The sequence below is a fragment of the Anser anser genome (assembly GCF_964211835.1).
Source record: "Anser anser genome assembly, chromosome: 12".
Lineage (NCBI taxonomy): Eukaryota > Metazoa > Chordata > Aves > Anseriformes > Anatidae > Anser > Anser anser.
This window is the reverse complement of record NC_139733.1, coordinates 16,540,678-16,555,525: the sequence shown is the minus strand read 5'-3', so window position 1 is coordinate 16,555,525 and position 14,848 is coordinate 16,540,678. Positions and strand designations below refer to the sequence as shown.

The following is a 14,848-nucleotide window of genomic DNA, read 5'->3' as shown; positions in this document are numbered from 1 at the left end:
GATATCTTTCCTAAATTTCACGTTTGTGAAATGCCATGTGCAACAGAGCCTGATGTCTAATGGCAAAATCTACCTCCCAGTTCTTCCTAATTAAAATAACTTCTCCAACAGAGCTTGCTGCCTGCAGAGCAGTGGTGCCCTGGTACATGCCCAGAAGTTGTATGCCCAGTTCTGGGGCCCACCAGAGCCTGTTTGCAGGGCTCACTGCTGTCGGACGCTCACATGCCCTTGTTTCGAAGTGGCAGGTTTTGTCCTTACTGAACCACAGTGTATTTTGCATGCATTATGCTAAGCTGCCTATAAGAAATCATCCAATTAATGACAGCTTAACAGAGAAGGGTTAGTTACACAGTAATTACCTTTCTGACGTTAAAATACCATAGAAATGGATTTACAGTTTTTTGATTAAGTAGCACATTTTATTGATCTGACACTACATACAAGGTCTGTGAGATAGGAACTGGGCCAGGTTTGCAAAAACAACCTGCTTTTCAAGGAAGACTTTCAAAAACCAATCTTTTTTATTTATTTAATATTTTTGTGTATCCTATACATGGAGATGGACAGACCCAATACAGAATGCACAGTCTGGTCCTGGTGTTGCATGAGCATAAGCAACATCAAATTTTCAACAATAAAAAGATATTATTGTTATCAAGTCTTTTCTCTTAAAACAAGGGCGGGGAAGATCAAACACTCCAACCTTCCAGCCTTGCATCTACAAGGAGCATTAGGCTCTAGCAGGATTGCCCCGCTCCATCACCGACAGTACTCCTCACGGATCACTCTCTGCCCGTGCCAGAGAGCAGCCTTCTGGTTGAGCAAAAACCAAGCAAGCACAAGCAAATTTGATGAAGAGGCTCAAACAGCTTTAATATATCTTAGGCCCATAGCACACTTTACAGAGCAAATTACTAATCATGAATGCCTTGTGCAGGAGTCACCTTGTTCCCCCCCATTCACTTTCATCACCAAGATCTCCAGGTTTTTCCAGGACACACTTGGAAGCATGCACCTACTTCAGTCCATTCATATGCATGCAAATATAATCCAACAAAAGCGCTCCACGGCCAGACGAGCAATCAGCAGTAGAACAAAAGACAAGACTTATTATCCATCTTTCAAGACTGAGAGACCCTCTGCCTTCCAAGTACGCATCTGTTTGCAAGGCAAGGGTGCTAACCTTTCAGAGGCAGTACAAACAAAGCGAGCTTGACTCTTGCCAAGATGATAACAGCCTGACCTTCTTCCCATCTCCCAAGTCAAGTGATCTCATCGCAAAGGCAAGGAAGCAAAGCCAGGTCAGCTTGGTCCATGTACACACAGAGTTTTGAAACCACATTGGCATTTCACTTGTCTGGTTTCCATCAGAGCTGAATGGGGATTTGTTGTCCAAATGCCAGGCAATGCTTTGAAAACCTTTGGTACATCCCATGAAGAATCATGTGTGGTGAGTACCTACAGTCATGCAAAGACTGGAATGTATTTTTTTTTTCTGCACAAAGCAAGAATTGAAACAACTCCTCGCACAGATTCGGGTTTGTTAAACTGCTTAATGTCCACATCCAACTTGACCTATGAAGAAAAGCCCCAGCAGTGTTTTTCAGACTGCTACACCACCGGTAGATGAAAACCATGGATATAAAACTGCTCCCAGGTACATACACACCGATGTGAAAGGGGTGCAGCAGAAGGACAGTCCTGTAAGCAACCAGAGCAGAGGGCGCGCATGACTCAGTCTTGTGAATGCATCCATAGGGTTTGTCCTGCAACACAAATGTCTCCCATTTGCCCCAATAAAAGCAGCGCTGGATTAGACAGAGCTCCTTGTATGGTCTTTGTGCCCCAAATACCCCCTCAGCTGTGCCCATGCCTGGGCAGGGCTCCAGGCTGGCGGTGGTCAGCTCCTGCCCAGAGCAAGGAGCTTGTGATGAGCTGTAAAGCACCTGCAGAGCCACCAGGGCTATGCCAGTGCCCCTCCACTTGCAGAGCAGTGCAGGCTCTGCACCTCTGCTACTTGTCAAGGATTACAGGGAAATGCATTACGGACATCACCGCAGCTCCTGGTGTTTTATGTGGTCACTGGACAAATGCCGGGCTGTTTTGCATCCACAGGAATGGAGTTGTTTGTGGCAAGTCACTGTGAAGCAAAGTCCTTAAAAACCTCAGCCTAATGATTGAAAGTATCCATATTTACAAAAAAATTTTTTTGCAGGTAACCCCATGAATCTATAAGAAGTACGTCATATAGACGTCACATTGCAGATGCACAACGCCCTGCTTTTCAGCTGATTTGCTTTTGTAGGGCTCCAGAGAGGCAACAACTGTGGGATAAATATAACACACTCGATAAACTTGCTTTTCTTACTTACTTTTCACGGACCCAATAAAAGCAACCTAAGCACATCCAGATATCTACTAGATGGAAATTAATCCAGGGAGATGAACATATTTCTTCTCTTTCATCTTTCCTTTCTCATTACTGTCAGGTACACATATAGGGGAGTCATTTCTCAAGTGGAGCTTTAATAGTGTCTGTGGCACTGCAACTGGTCGCAAAGGACTGTAGTGCCACAGCAGATAGCCATGAAATAAACTCAGCAGTATATCCTTGTCTGTTATTCCATGGGTCTTCATGTGAGACAAGGAAACGATGGGGAGGAAGAATAAATTTGGCTCTTAAACTGTTTTCTCCTGCCCCCAACACGTGCCATGAAGCAAGAGTTGACTCAAAACTGGAAACACCCTGAGCCTATCTTGTACAGCTGTGTGCAATTTTCCAACTCCAGAACTGTGATCTGTATGCTGTAAGTACACTATTACCATGGTAGAGCTCTGGATTTTAAAAACAAATGCAACTCTGAGGCTTAACTCTTACAAGTCCCCCCCCCTTTTTTTTTTCTTTTAACCTTTCCTGGGCCTGAGCCAACATTGTCTCTACACGGCTTCTAAATGCAATTTCTTGGCTGGAAATACGATTACAATGTACATGAGAAATACAAATGTAAACATATTACCATACCATGAATATTCAGAAGACTCAGCCCTGTTTCAGCATCTTCTCTCTGGGTGATAATCAGAACAGAAGTCTGACAAAGGCCTGACCAAGTCCCTGCTCCTCAAGACACCGGTCCATGACTGCACGGAAGCTGCAACTCGCACACCAACAGATTGCTCCTGCAGCAGTCATGCTTCCACACCTGAGGAGCCTACAGCCACCCCAGTTGTCTCCAGATCTGCAAATATTTGCACTTGCTTGTACAATGGTGCTCCTGGAGTTGGCGTATGAGAGGTTTAATAACAAGACACGTGGACCCCCTGAGCCACTTCCTCCATGGGCCTACCCAAATTGCCCTAAAGCACACGTTCAAGATGGGACTGCTTGGACCAGCTGAGGACATTTTTGGTCCACACCACCTCCAGGCCGCCAGCCTTTCCGAGGAAGACCCAAGAAATCATCAAGGAAGTCCGAGGAGCCCTGCCACCTGTGCTGTAACCCTCCCCGTGCCATGACCCAACGCCCGGCATCAGTGCGTCTCCAGCTGGGCCGTGAGCTTTGCTTCTCCCCAAATGCGACCTAGGACCCAGGTGCGAGGTGTTCAGAGGTGCCACGAGTAGCACGGGGGCTACAGCACACAAAGAGGGGAGAAGTGCCAGTTTTCCTCCTTCTTAGACCGTCGAAAGGCCTTTCCCCACTCCTGGGTCCTACCTGCTTGATTTCACACTAGAAATCAAAAACCTGGCTTTCTGGGAAACGCGAATAAAAAAAGCGCAAGTTTTCCAAAAGCACGAGTTAACACCTCCCTCTGAGATGGTAAATAAGCCAGAAGAAGGCAATGTTACAATCACTCGCTGTTGCTTTCCCAGATCCCAAAACTCCATGTAAAGCTGTGTTATGATTCAGCTGTCACGTCACTCGCGTGGCACCGGTCACACCTTCCGATAGGTGATTACTGCGAACCTCCGAGAAACTCATCAGCGTTAACAAGAGCAGGTTTAATAAATTCCTCTGTCACCAGCACTTTCTGCATAAAAACCCCACTCACACATCATTTAACACCCGAAATGAAACAGCTGTAAATTCAGCAATTAGCGGTGTAATTTGACTGTTCTGATCAAGTGCACTGAAGGCTGCAAGGCTGCGGGGGGATGTAAAAGCTGCCACAGAATCTGGTGGAGCTTTTTTAAAGTTTAAAATGGCAATTAGGTTGAAAATTAAAAAGAAAGGAGTTTGATGAAAAGATGGCCACTTATTTGAGACCAGAGATGGTGGGGAGAGTTGAATGGCAGTCGGTGGGCATGGTTAGAGGAGAAGGATGATGGGAGCAGCACGAGGAAGTGAAGAGAACTGGAATTTGTGTAACCCAAAAAGCCTACCGAGTATATAACTAGATACAGTCTTACACACTCCTTGCACTAAGATGCACTTAATTCTACTCACAGATGTATTTCAAAAGGGGGGAAAGAGTAATTTCTGAGACCATCTTAAGTTGTAATGCACTCTGCATCCTCCTTCCTCGTTCCCAAGGGACTGATCCACGCCAGCAGTGTCAGAGCTGTTCCCACACAGACACGCGTGTGTTTACAGACATGCAACCACAAGAGTTTCACATGTAGTTTTCAACCATGACAAAGGCAGGCTTATATTCAGCTGCTGGAAAAAGTTACAGAACTAGGAAATCATCGAGAAAAGAGCCCTGAGAGTTCCCACTTAGTGTCTCAAAGACGCCAACGTGCTGGGGGGGGTGGGACAGTTTCCTGGCAGGGCTCAGGCTGTGCCCCCCCAGCGCTCGCTGCCCAGCCACCACCAGCACAGCTTCAGCGGGAAGATATTGAAGACACCGCGCTCCCAGCAGCTATTTGCCAAAAAAAAAGCTTTGCTCCCCGTTCTGCTTCGTGTTTGCTTTCACAGCGAGCTGCAGGGTGTGCTGCAGGGTGGCTGAAGCCCCCCAGAACCATGTCTGGTGCTCAGCCCCTCAGCACCCCGACTTCTCCTGGAGGCAGGAGCAGCAGCGCCAGCTGGCTTTGCAGGAGCTCTGGGGACCTCGTCCACCCTCCGTAGCCACCACGCACAAGTCACCCCACTGCAGGGCCACCACGAGCCCACGGCACCGCCACATCCCCATCACCCTGCGCAATGGGACCCGGGGCTTTGGGGCTCTCAGCGTGGAGAGGAGCTGCTGGCGGCGTGCGGGGACCAGCAGCTGGCTCCGGGGAGAGCAGCTGCCCCCCACACATGCCAAAACTCCCCCTCAGCAGCACCCCGCGGGCAGGCTGCGCGCAGCGGGTGCCAACGTGCGGGTAAAGGCACCCGCGCGCGGACGCGCCCCCCAAAAATACGCGGCTTACATAATTCCCCAGCCAGTCGGCGTTAGGGGAATGTGATTAATCCTCCATGACATGTTCTGAACTTTCCGTTCGGGGAGGCTCTCTCCTCCCGCAGACCTACTGGCGATGAATGTCATTTGACCTGCAGACTTCACTACGAATGAGCATCAGAGCAACCAGCAGTGACATTGTTCCGCAAACCAATTATCTGCCTCCTTCCCCGCTCGGCCCAGAGACAAGTTTGCTCAACGCATAACGAGGATTTTTTTTTTTTTCCCCCGTTTTCTTAAAAATTTGTTTACACCCGGCACAAGGATAACAGGCACCCACAACCCCCCCCCCCCCTCCCCCCAAAGAGCTGTCCCACCGACCCCACCACCGCAGGACGACGGGTCCCCATCCTCAGCCCCGGCACCCCCCGTCCCAGCCCGGCTCCCACCTGTTCCGCGGGGCGCACCTTGGGGACACCCCCCCGAGCCCCCCCCCACCACCACGGCGACCCCCCCGCGACCGAAGCACCTCTCCCCATCCCTCCCCACGCGGGACTCACCCACTCGAGCACCCTGAGGAAAGCGAGCGGCTCCTTCACCACGCGGAAAGTCCCCGCGGAGGCGAGCTGCGGGTAGAGAGAAGGGGTCAGCCCCGCGCTCCGCACCCCCCCGCCCCTCCACCCGGCCCCGCACCGCACCCCGCGGACCTGGTCCACCGCCTCCATGGCGCCGCAGCCCCGCGGAGCCGAGCGGAGCCGCCCGCCAGCCGGGGATGCGCTGCGCGCCGCTGCCCCCGCGCACGCCGGGCGGAGCAGCCGGGCGGGGCCCCGAGCCCCCCGCACCGCCCCGCGGAGCCGCCCCGAGCCCCCCGCACCGCCCCGCACCGCCCCGAGCCCCCCGCACCGCCCCGAGCCCCCCGCACCTCCCTGCGCCCCCCCGCACCCCTCCGACCGGCGCCCGCGGGCTGATGCGCGCAGCGCTCACCCCTCACTCCGCCACTCACTTATTGCTATTATTATCATTTTTTAAAAACATATATATAATTATTTTTAAATATTGTTATTTCAAAAGGAAAAGGTCAGGAAAAGAGTTAAAAAAATAAATAAAAGATTCCCCCCGCCCCCCGCACCGCTCCGACCTCCACCCGCTGGCTGATGCGTGCAGCGCTCGCCCCTCACTCCACCACTCACTTATATTATTATTATTAAATATATATATATTAATTTTTAGACACTTTTGTTTCAAAAGGAAAACGTTGGGGAAAGGATTATAGAAAATAAAAAGATTTTTTGTTGTTTTAATTTTGAAACATTTTTATTTCAGAAGGAAAACGTTGGGGAAAAAGAAAAAAAAAAAGAAAAAAAGAAAAAAGAAAAGAAGGAAAATAAAAAAAAAAAAAGAGGAAAAGAAAAACCTGCCAAGAAGCTACTCATATCTGTGCAGCAGCAGCCGGGCCAGCTGTGTCCTTCTTTCCCCTCTTGATCTCCCCGGGCAAACTTGCCTGCCGCCCCCGGCCCCCCGCGGCAGCCCCGCTGCTGTCCCGCTCCCTGTGCACTCCCTCGTGCTTTTGTAGCATTTCCTTGACAGCAGAGCAGCGTTTTCCATGTGTGCTGTCGTCGTGCTGGCCTCGTTTCCCAACGTAACCCCAGTGATTAGAATATATCCTGGGCGGCACAGCCTGGCAGGAGCAGCAGTTCTCTGCATAGGTCCGTGCTTGCCTTGCCCTCGCGTGCTGACAGCGCTTCCAGTTCCTTGTGGCTTTAAAACATCGCCACGAGAGGTTTGTGATGGGGCCAGATCCTGCCCAGCAAGGGCTCAGGACGGCACTGAGGGCACAAACCCATCACCCTGTGTTCCAGCACGTATCCAGCGAGATTTAGATCCCACTTCTGCAAGCACTTACGTACTCAATTCGCCACCACCCCAACAAACAGCTCTGCCACCAGGACCCCAGTGCTCTAACAGGATTTGGGCCCTAAGTAGGTCAGGGACAGCACTACCTGCCTCAAAAATACCTGAAGATTTCTCTCTGTAAGCAACCAACCAGCTGCAGGAGTTTAAGTTAATTAGCTCTGTTCAGAATAAAGTTCAGTTAAAAAATCCGTATGTGCTCTAGGAGCAAACAAGAGGCATGTGGGGGTAATGAATTTCTGAAAGTTTAACTGGAGTTTGATGCAGAAGATTCTGTGTCAAAATTGTGGAACTGTAAAGAACCCAGTCATATCTTATGACAGCAAAGGGAGGGGGCCCAACTTTTATTTTTTAAAACTATTTCCCCATCAGAAATAGGCTTGGGGTCAGAATTACAACTACATTTCATTTTTTCAAGGAAAAGAAAAAAAACACAATCGTTGTCACCTGTACCCTCCTTCCTTCCTGCTCTTGGAGAAAAATAGGAAAGAAAATTTGATTATGAAATATTATGGAAGCTTTTTTATTTAAATTACAAAATAACTTTTTTAGGGAATACGAAACACTTCTCAGCTATCATAGTAACTGCCTGGAGGTGGCCTGGTGCTATGGGAGGCAGACTTCCTTGGCTGTGGCAAAGGGACAGAGCATCCCTAGGTCTCCAGAGGGCACAAGCAGGCAGCAATACACCAGCCACCCTCTGCCTTCCTGCCACAGCTTCCCCCGCTGGTGCAGAGAACCAGGGCCAGGTCCCTGTGAGCCACCTGCCTGCAGCTCCCACACCTGGGGCAGAAACCAGTCCAGTGCCCAAAAAGTGCAGCCACGCAAAATACTGAAACATTTAGGAGAGTTATAACTGAGCAGTAGACCAGGGAGAGGTGGGCATTTTTTTTCCCCTTAATTTTATTGGTAGAAATGAAAGCTCAATTTCCATTGAGTGCCCTGAAGAACTGGAAGCCTAATTCACCTACTCTCTCATTAACTACCTTTTCTTATAATCCTGAGATTTTCAGGAGCACTTGAGCTTCTGTTTTCAGAAACTGTCAGTCTCGGACACACAAAAGCAGATATTCTGAAGACCCTCAGCACCACCAGGATGGGCTCTGCTGACAAACAGAATGGTTTCCCAGCTGCTCTCCAGCTCTGTGAGCATCGGCTTGCAGTGGCTATGGGAGCTCCCTTGTGCTGCATTTTCCATCCCCTTTCCACCACCCCAGCTGAGTTCCATCTTGGTGCTGTTCAGCGCTCAGTCACCCCCACCTCAGCTCCCCCCTGGCTGGAAATCCTTGCAGAAGAGTGGCAGTAACCTGATTTTACAGTCAACACTCGGTACTTCTTCTAGAGGTTAGTAAGTCTTCCCGATGACTATTAGCATCTGTCCTTTGATATGGCAGAGCATGTCTCTCTGGCTTTCACAGCTGCTCTTTGCATGCAGTCCCAGTTAGCTTAGAAGAGCATCTCCTTGCCACTTCTTGAGCCTCACACTACAAAACTTGCTCTGCACATGACACTTTTAGAGACCCACACTTTTTTGATAAAATATGAAACACTGAAATGTACGTTCAAACCAGCAGACATGATAGGTCTGCAATTAGTTGAGAAACAGCAAGAACCTACACCCTAAGACTACTTCTTTTACTAAATTATACTCATTGCTTTCACACCTGGATGACGGCGCTTGGCATGCATTGATCAAAAATTGCTGCAAAAGGTGCAATTAGAAATCAGCATGAATGAAAAAATGGGGAGAGCAGAAGTGTTTTATAGGGACAAGATCTCACACCATGCATGTGCTGCCCAAAGACAGGCGCCTCCCACCCTTCCCTTTCAGAGATTCCCCATGGCTCAGGATTAAGTGATGCCCATGGGAGCTAAAAAGTGCCCACTGTGAGAGGGGGGGGTGCCAACATCAGCTGGCACTGCCTCTGCTGCAGGTGGCAGTGGCAAGAGCCATAAAGGGCTGATAGATGCTGTAAGACAGTGGGGATTTACCTTTGCTTGGGACATCTTTGGTTTTAATCTTATAACCGTCTGCTAACAGGGAAATGATCTCTGGTTCTGCTAGACCAGACATTAAAAGCACACACACACATATATGCACACACCTATAAAAAAACAAGAACCTATTAAAAAAACCAGATGAAACTGCGTTTCTCCTTGTAAGTGAAAGAGCACAAAGCCTACGGCCCGTGGGCCCGTCCAGGCTGCAGCAGTGAAGGCCAGACGGTGGGGTCACCCCGTTTGAAGGGATTGAAGGCAACTGGTGATAGCACCAGCACTATTTTTTTTGTGAGCAGTTGGGTGTGGAAAGGAGGTCTCGCACAGGCGCGAGGAGGACCATATGGTGCTTAGCACGCCAGATTTCTCAGCTCCAGCCAGGCCTCAGTCTCACACTCTACCTGTCACTCTTCCCAAGATCCGCACTCCGGAGGGTCATTTCATCCTCTCGGGGTCCCCATCAAATTTGTTCACAACCCGTTATCCCCAGGAAGGGAGAGTTGCCTCTTGGATCTTTGTTGTTTTTAAAGCTACCAGCCCCTTGGAGCAGGTTACAATATTTTTCCCTGCGGCTGTGTTTTGCACCAGGGAGCTTTTAACCTCTTCCTGGCAATGGGGGGTCCACTCTCCCATCCTAATGGGAATTGCCAGTCATTTCATGGTTTTATTTAATTTCATGTCTCCACTCTAACAGTTAGGCAATAAAATATAGGGCTATGGGATAGCCAAAAATTGCCTCCCAAGTGACCAGAAACCACACATGGGTGAACAGTGGGAAAAGCAGCAGACATCTCTGCCCTAGACATCTCCCTCTAGCCCATCTTCCAGCATCTTCAGGCCTCCCCCTTGGTCTGTTTCCAAATTCTAGGTGTCCGTCCCTGCATATAAATAATCTCTAAGAAAAAATACTAGGTGTTTACTCCTGCATATATATAATCTCTAGGAAAACTTGTTTCCCCATGAGCTTCATTTCTCAAATTTCCTCATCTCCATAGAATAGCACCAGGTGGGGACGTCAATGCCTACCAGCACGTTAAAGTCAATGAATTAAAAGGCCATGGTACTGGAGAATATTCCACCCTCAGAACCTAAAAAAAAGCTCAAACAGAAATCCCCGTGTGATCATTACAGAGCAGAATAGCTCAGAAAAGACATGCCTAAATACATCGCCATATACAATACAAAGTTTACAGGACTCAAATGGAGCAGTGAGAAAATTGTTCACTATTAAGCTAAAGATACAAAAGTGTTTTCTTCTTTAAAATTAGTTTTGTTAAATCAGTATTTGTTTTTCCAGTAACACAATTTCTCTAAGCAGGTAGCAGGGTCATTTTCATAGTGTGGGATGCGTATAATTAGAGAGCACCTTATAAAGGTTTGGTGGTTAAATCAAGCAGCAGATGTTTAGCCGCATGGCTGATGTTGACCCAGAAGTATTAATGTCTACAAGTCAGACTATCTTAATGCAGTTCTTAGATCTCACACAAGACTTAAAATTATTTTTCTCCTGATCTCTAAGAGTGGCTGTACCAATCATCTTTGGTGTCTTTTTGGATTTCAGTTACGTGCATTTGAGATGAAATTGAAAGTCAAGTTTTCCTGAGTCCAAAAGGCTTGTCCGACTGCGCTGAAACCTTTGTTCAGTGTACAAAGCAATTCTGGTTTGATTTAAAAAAATTAATCAGTCATTTTCCTTTTCTGTCTTAATCCTTCACTGACATCAAGTCTTGTCATTTTTGATCCTTGCTTCCAGAGTGTATTGTCTGACTTTAATCAAAAGCATTCTGTAATTAGGTTCCAGCCAATTTAACTTAGACTATTTAAAAGTGAAAAATAGCCCTGCTTCCTGGTAAAACCCAGCTGAGTGTCAGAGGAGTTGAGCAGGGACAGCTTCAATTCATAATTATTTTGCTGGCAACAAAATCCTTCCCTTAAAAGCACGGGAATGCAGTTTATCCTGGGCATCTTTCGGATGATTTGTACACAGGAACACAAACAGCAGAGACAAGTGTGAGGAGCACTGCTGCAGTCAGATTCTGTCTCTCTCCAAAAACCTGGGTCTGGAGCTCTAAAAGGGACGCTGTCAGGGCTGGGATCCTTCAAATACGACCTACTTTTCCATTGCGTCCTTTACCAACGAAAAGGTTTAAATGCTACATTTTCTTAAAGAAAGAAGGAAAATGTCAGTGCGCTGGCTCCAAGGTACAGCTCCAGAAACTAGAGCTGCACTGGGGTAACTGCAGAGGAAGGGGCTTGCTCTGAGCCCTGGATGGAAACAATGCCCTCAGCTGCCCCAGACCCATAAGCGATGAGTCCGTGCCCTGTCCCCACACCCCTGCACAGGGCTCCAGAGCAAGAGCAACCACCTTGCCAGCTCTAGGATTGATGCTTGAATGAGAAATACCACAAACTTTGTCTTTGGGTACTGGTGTAAAGCAGACACACACCATTTACATCCTCAGAAAAGGATGAGGTGGGTATACTGCATGCACACCTGTATCCCAAGAAGTATTTCCCCTCTCCTTCCCTCTCTAGATGAGCATCTATTTGCCTCCCTTGCTCTGGGATTTAAAGCCCTGCAATTTGGCAGCACAGCAGGTGCAAATCACGCAAAGAAGTGGAAAAAAAGGAAACCAAGCTCACCAAAATCCCCAAATGCGCACCAGAACAGCTCTGGAATTTGGAAGGAATTTTTCATGGTTGGCTGTGTAAGATAGCTCATAGAAAAAGTAGAGAAGAGGAAATTTCTCAAACACCACTGCTCTCCAAGGCATGCCAAGCAACTCCCCGTGCACACAAAGCCTGGAACAAGACAGCAGCAATATCTCCTTCTCCTTAAGAACTGCTACTTGCCTTTTACCCTGCTGCTTGACAAAGCACGGGAGGAAATTTCAGTCTTCTCCAGGGAAAGTTCAAACTTGTATCATCCTTTCCAGAGGGTGCCCCAAGCACTGGGCTGCAGACAAGCCCAAGCTGAGATGCAAAACATCTGCTGTGCAGCTCCAGCAAGGTCAGAGCAGCAAGCAGGATATTACAAATAAACTTAAAATACTCAGCGGATTTTAACGGTGAAAGCCTGGCCATGGCAGACGTTAAAGACTGTGACCCACTTGGATGTTCTTGCAAGAGAAATCTCATTAGTACTTGGTGGGTGGATAGAAGAGTTGAGCGTGGTGCCGATTCCTGTAATCTGCAATGGGATTTCGAGAAACTCAAGCGAGCAGTTCTCTATCCCACTTTTTGGGCATCAGAAAGAGAAAATGGACAAGTGCAAATTATGGGAAAGTAAAATCCCAAAGATCTCAACAAGGGACTGCCTGTAACATCCCTTAATGTCACATCTATTGCTACTTGCAGACAATTCACACAGTATCTTTGCTTTCCTCATGCTGACTACACTTCTCCAACTGCCTTCTCAGGCTCCGGGGCTGAGCAAGTAACAGTGCTTCAAACCTCCAGGTTTTCATAAGGGGCTTTACTACATTTATCTGGATTTTTTGCTAACAATATGAATAACCTGCATTCACATGCTGAAATCAGATTACCTCTAGCACCCCAAAACAGAATTATCCATCATAAAGGAAACTGTTTAAAACAATAGCTGACCACCAAAAAGTAACTCAAAATCCCTTTCTCATGTTACACTTTACCTGAATTTGCTTCAGGTCTGCGATGTGGCTAAAGATGTTACAGTTCATCAGCAACCAACATGACTTATCTCCAGAGCTGTTGAAAACATTAAGATCGGTTCCCTCCTCCCAAGCCATTTTTTTCAAAATTTTGTTTCATCATATAGGATCTGACCAAGAAACTCGAGATTTTTGAGGTCTGTTAGAGTTCACTATTCCTTGCAGCCCTGTCCCTTACAAGACGCTTGCAGGGTGCAGCACCCCAGCGTGGAGCTGGCTCTGCCCAGCCCCTGAGATGGGCAGCACCAAAGCCTCCTCTCCCCACAAAAGGCTTCCAGGTCCTGCTATAACCTAGCTTAAAAAGCTGAGCCCTAACAAAGCTGAGGCCTAACAAACAAAGCTGAGGCCTAGTCTTGGCTCTGCCACAGACCTCCCGCTTCTAGCCTTTAGGAAGCTATTTAAGGTCTTCTTTCTTGATAAATTTTCTTCACAGTATTACCTTGCTTTTTCTCCCAGGGAGGGAAGAGATTCCTTATCCAGCATTTGCCAACACCTACCTCACTCCCGTTCAGTTTTATTGTTACACTAGGAGACTAGCTACAACATCACTGAAAGCCACCTGCTTTCTTCATAGATAATGGAACCTTACTAAACAATACCCAGATCTCATCAGGATAAATTAGCTCTCCAGGACAGTTAAAAATAGCCTTCTAGAGCTCCAAGTCCCTGGAACAACAAAGTACATACCTTTTGTTTTGAAGTATTTAGAGACCCCACCACCAATTCTTCGTTGGAAAAAAGCAACACTAGAGAACACTGCAGTACAGAGAGCAGGAAAAAAACACTGACACCAAAAAACATAGTAAAGAGATGCTAACTAACAAGAACTAGCATACAAATTAAAACACAAAACTAAAGCAGAAAAAAAAAATTAAAAAAAATAGATCCAGAAGATCAATTAAAAAGAAAAAGAACACAGCCCAGAGCAAGAACATCAAGTAGCTGTAATTAGGGTGGGCTTCTATTGAGTTAATCCCTCCCAGAGGCATTATTAAGTCAATTAGGGATGGGTGAGGAAGGCTATGTATAGCCCTCTAATGGCTAGTTCTGCCTGATAGAGCTGAGGGTTTGGGGGGAGAGGGAGGAAGAGGCAGGTGAGGCTTGTCCTGAAGCAGCAGTACAGTAAAGCACTAGGTGAGTCCAAAGTATGGCAAGATCTGCAGAGTATCTCTTGTTTCAGTCTTCTTTATAGTTACGTACTTCTTAAGAGAACTTCTTTTCTTGCTGAAGTTCATTTTTCTTAGAAATAAGAGAGATCTTGAGACCTTTAAAACAAGAAGAGAGCAGCAGAAGGGAGTTCTGCAGTATCGTTTTTGTCTTCTTCGTTGAGTTTTATCACCTATTGTCTCCCTTTTGTATTTTGGGGTTTTGTCTATGCTTTCTGCTACAGTTTTCAGAAGTATTTGAAATCTTGCAAGAACTTTTCTTCAGGTGCAGAAGGAGCTGGGGGCTATGGTAGCTCTCACAAAATCAGTCTGGGGAATGGAGGAAAAAAAAAGGATCGAGTTTCTGAAATAACTTATCCAGGAGAAATGATGAGCTCCAGCTGTCTGAGAGCATTTGGTAGGCCTGAGGAGGACTGGGCAGACAGAGAAGAAAATAGAGGGTTCCTTTCCCCCCAGGCTGTTGTCAGCAAAGGTCACGTAGTGGCACTGTACTGATTTTCTCAGAATCTGCCTTGGCAGAAGCAACTTCTAGAGCAGCCTGATCTTTATGAAGTCCCTTGAGTTTGTTTCGATGACCTGTGTACACTAGAGCTTCTTTATGAGCCTGGAGATCTGTGGAGAAGTCCTTTGTGAGCATGTGTGCATACACATATATTTGTGTGTCTGCCTTAGTGGGTGACAGTCCTAGCACTTAATAGAATAGAAACAGTGGCTTTGGCAGTGCCACTGCATAGGGATGCAAGCTGTAAGGACGCGTGCAACCAGA

General features: G+C 47.4%; 1 protein-coding gene across 3 annotated transcripts in view; it reads right to left on the bottom strand.

Annotated features, from left to right (window-relative positions):
- The window catches only part of SYNPR (synaptoporin), a 100,318-nt gene extending 86,586 nt beyond the window's left edge, over positions 1-13,732 (bottom strand). Inside the window, exons 1-2 of one of the 3 annotated variants that reach the window (XM_083795488.1) lie at positions 13,604-13,732; positions 5,879-5,944 (exon numbers count right to left, since the gene is read on the bottom strand). In XM_083795488.1, coding sequence (XP_083651614.1) covers positions 5,879-5,944; positions 13,604-13,717 — 180 coding nt within the window. In that variant the 5' untranslated portion in view covers positions 13,718-13,732. Of the gene's footprint in view, positions 1-5,878; positions 5,945-6,016; positions 6,142-13,603 lie in introns of those variants that run through there. The other 2 variants (XM_083795490.1, XM_083795489.1) reach the window with 2 other exon arrangements.
- Between the last annotated feature and the right edge of the window lie 1,116 nt (positions 13,733-14,848).